The sequence below is a fragment of the Entamoeba invadens genome (assembly GCF_000330505.1).
Source record: "Entamoeba invadens IP1 unplaced genomic scaffold scaff_1105074724735, whole genome shotgun sequence".
NCBI classification, from domain to species: Eukaryota; Evosea; order Mastigamoebida; family Endamoebidae; genus Entamoeba; species Entamoeba invadens.
The window spans coordinates 11,823-15,540 of NW_004191848.1; the positions used below are offsets into that span (position 1 = coordinate 11,823).

Here is a 3,718-nt window from a genome sequence, read left to right on the forward strand (position 1 = left end):
TTAAGGATATACGGTAATAATATCGAAATACAAATTTGGATTTGCATTTTTGAACGCAAACTTTTCAACAATCACTGATATTAATAAGTTTTTGACTAACACGAGATTTTTGCAGTCATGAAATGAATTGCTTTTAATCAACCATGTGTTTTTATTAACCCATATCTCTTTCAAATGGTAACACCGATTCAATAAATAGCACTCTATAACAGTCACTTCGTCTGGAATTTTAAAAATTCCATTTTTAACATCCGATTCAAAAACATTATACAATACAACTTCTCCTTCAATTTTGTAATTTTTAATTAAAAACTTAAAAATTCTGTAATCGAGATTTGTACGATAAATTCCGTCTGTTGGTGGATGTGCAAATTCGATGTTTTTAAGGTTTTGAAAATTAATGTTGTCCATGGTTTGGTTTTTTAAAAAATCGTCGTCAAGGAATGTGATTGATGTCAATTGCCCACTTGAATATATGTTCTTATTTGTTTTATAAGGTAGAGCTGCTTCTTTGATTGTTTCTAATATTGAAAAGTCAAAACGAGTATTAAGACATTTTGGTAAAAGTAATTTTTTGATGTTTTTACACTCAAGAAAATTTTCTGCATATAATAAAGATATATTGTCTGGGACTTGATAAGTGTCAATTTCCAAATCTTTTAATCTTACATCCTTTTCTATTGTTTTTAAATTTGTGATATTAAATGGTAACAACCCATTAAATAATTCACAATCCTTACAGGAATACACATACTCATCAACTATTAGTTTCTTTATGTCATCTAGAGTCTTCATCCAACACGCGGCTTTGCAATTTACAGATTGAGTACCAACAATTTTGATTGATTGTAACGAATTGCATTGATACAAATTGTTAAAATAGCTCTTCGAATTCAAAGTGAGTGCAGTGATCATTTTTAGGTTCTCTTGTTTTTCAAAAACCTCAATGTGCGACAAATCAAGTTGCTTTAAATCACAATCAGATAACGCATTTTTGCGAATTACTTTGATTGTCGGCGCAATGTATTTATCACTCAAATTTTTATTTCCAGAAAAAGCGGATTCACAGATTTCATTAACTTCACAGTCAATCGAAAACCCTCTTCTAACATCACTTTGTGTGATAAATAATGTTTTCCTGATATTAGAAAATACACTTGAACATGACACGTTTAATTCCAATTCAACAGTTTGTGAATGAAATGAAATCACGCGTTTAATATTTAACACGTCGTAAAATGGGTATTTTCCACACTTTGTCAAATTTGAGCAAAATGTGAGAGCAGAGAGTGTGTCACACCCAACAAAACACTTTGATCCCAAAACACTGACGTTTTTTAAATTAATTTCTTTAAGGGAAGCACACCCCTAAAAACACAAATCGGGTATTGTGTTGATATGATCAGAAAGTGTAATTGAGTTCAATAATTTATTGTATTTAAAGGTTTTTATGGATAATTTAGAAATATTAGAACACTCTAAATCAGTAAATATTTTGAATTTTGATTTAAACGCATTTGGTGATAATATAGATGCTTCTTTATATGAATAGTTGTTTTGTAAATCACCAGAAGAAAAAGTGATATGTGGGCATATCACTTTTATTTTCTTATTCAACTTTTTGTATCTGGAAAGTTCAATTGGGTAATGCACATAATATTGAAAAAATCCGGGGACAAATTTGTCTTGTTTGTCATAAAGGTGAAGAGTTTCAACATTTTCGAAATAATTAACCATTTTTGGATTCCATTGAATTGGATTAAAATGAAACATTAGTGGGATCTCTTTAAACTTTTTGCAGACTAAAACCAATTTTTCGAATTGGTATAAACAATCAAAATATTTTGAAACAATCATCATTGAGTACCGGTCTAAAGAGGTATTCATTCAATGTGTTATTTGTTTTGAGTTTCATTTTATAGTTATTTTAAAACAGAATCAAAAGACTGGTTGTTTAATAGAGTCAATTTACAAACGTTATTTGTTCTCTAACTTATCTGGTTCTATTTAGACCATTAAAATTGTAATATTTCGGGAAAACGTCCCAAAATTATCCTTTTTGTTTTAATTTTTTCAATATTTACCTAATGCCCGATGTTTACAATAAATTAAAGCTTTTTTCTGTCCACAAAATAAAGTTTAAAAACAAGATAATGTCAAATAATTGACTCTAAACAATTTCATTTTTTTATAATTTGTACAAATACAGAATGAAGGCGGAATGAAAGCTTGGCGATAATTAAATACTTGATGTATTAAATAACAATTTTATATTATCAATTGTATAACTGTTCACCCTTTTTAAATTGTACAAATTGTATACTTGATAAACAAGTTATTAACCCAAAAAGTTGTTAAAGAATACAGATAGAAAAATTATTGGTTGTCATGGAAAAAGTGGTTGTCATGGAAATAATGTTATTAAAAACAAAAAAATCGATCGATTTTTCCCAACAATTCTTCCAGTGTATTGAGTAAGTCGATTATCAAATAAAATAATAAATATTAACTAATTCATTTTATAATATTATTTAAGGCATTAAACAAATGTTAATAATGTTAATATTTTGAAACTTTAACAATAATAAAAATTATACATTTAAAAAAGACTTTTTAAATAATGTATATTTGTGTTTTTTGGTGAACCTTACAGTAGGAGATATAGACAATGAAAACAATAACCAGCACAAAATGTTTAGTTAATTTGAACACAAACAACAGTTTTCATAACGAAATGTCATATTTGTAATTTAGCGTCATATTACACGTTGTTTATCAATGAATGCCTAATGATTAATAATTCGTTTTCAACGTTTAAAATATACAAACTTGATAATCGTGATTATTGCTTGTTTGATTTACACATCCCCAACTTTTTCATAATAAATTGCACATCCCCGACATCAATTCATTTTATATCAAGACGACATGATAAGTCAATTTTGATTTTGGAAATGAGTAAAATCTTTTTGTGGTTTTTCTGTTTTTATATAAAAATAGTCTTTTTGAAATTTTTCATCATTTTGACACCCACTTTCTGAAAAATCAATCAAAACTACCACGGCTTTCCCGTAAATTTACTTGTTAGACAACTAACAATTTATAATTATTAAAAATAAATAAAAAAATAGTTTTTTATACTCGTGACAACCACCTTTTCTTGCATCTGTAATTATTAGACTTCCGGCCCGCACATTTAATTTTAGGATAACAATAAGGAAAACCGCGGTTGCAACGGGAAAATAAATTTTACCCGGCCCGCGTTTTTGCAAACACAATATTTGTTATATGTTTTGTTATTATTTTTTGTTGGAGTTTTTTAATAGAATTAAACTCAAAAAATGAATAGAATCTGTAAAAAGGTTTCAAAAATATTATTAAAAAAATTCTAAGACAAAAAATTAAAGATGGTAATTGTTAATTTTACATTCTAAAAATTGTTTTTTGAATGTACAGTGAAACGGGTCTATTTGTCGCAATCTTATTTGTCGAACGAGTCTATTTATCGCACAACTGACCAATCATTTGGGTTTACGACAATTAAATTTTTTGTTCTCGAATTTGTACCTTTTGTTGAATTTAAACCAAATTTTTACTTAAAAATAAAATTCTATATTAAAACGAACTTTCTAAAAAATTCTTTCAAATCCGACAAATAAATTATTTTTTGTGCTAAGATCTCGACAAATAGACCCTTTTCACTGTAAATAATAAATAA

The 3,718-nt window shown here is 27.4% G+C and overlaps 1 protein-coding gene across 1 annotated transcript; it reads right to left on the minus strand.

Moving 5' to 3' along the window:
* On the minus strand, window positions 1-1,887 carry EIN_515520 (hypothetical protein; the record flags this gene model as incomplete). Its single annotated transcript, XM_004185500.1, has 2 exons — window positions 1-1,156; window positions 1,478-1,887. 2 exons carry the CDS (start codon window positions 1,885-1,887, stop codon window positions 1-3), a joined length of 1,566 nt encoding a protein of 521 aa, XP_004185548.1.
* Window positions 1,888-3,718: the final 1,831 nt, after the last annotated feature.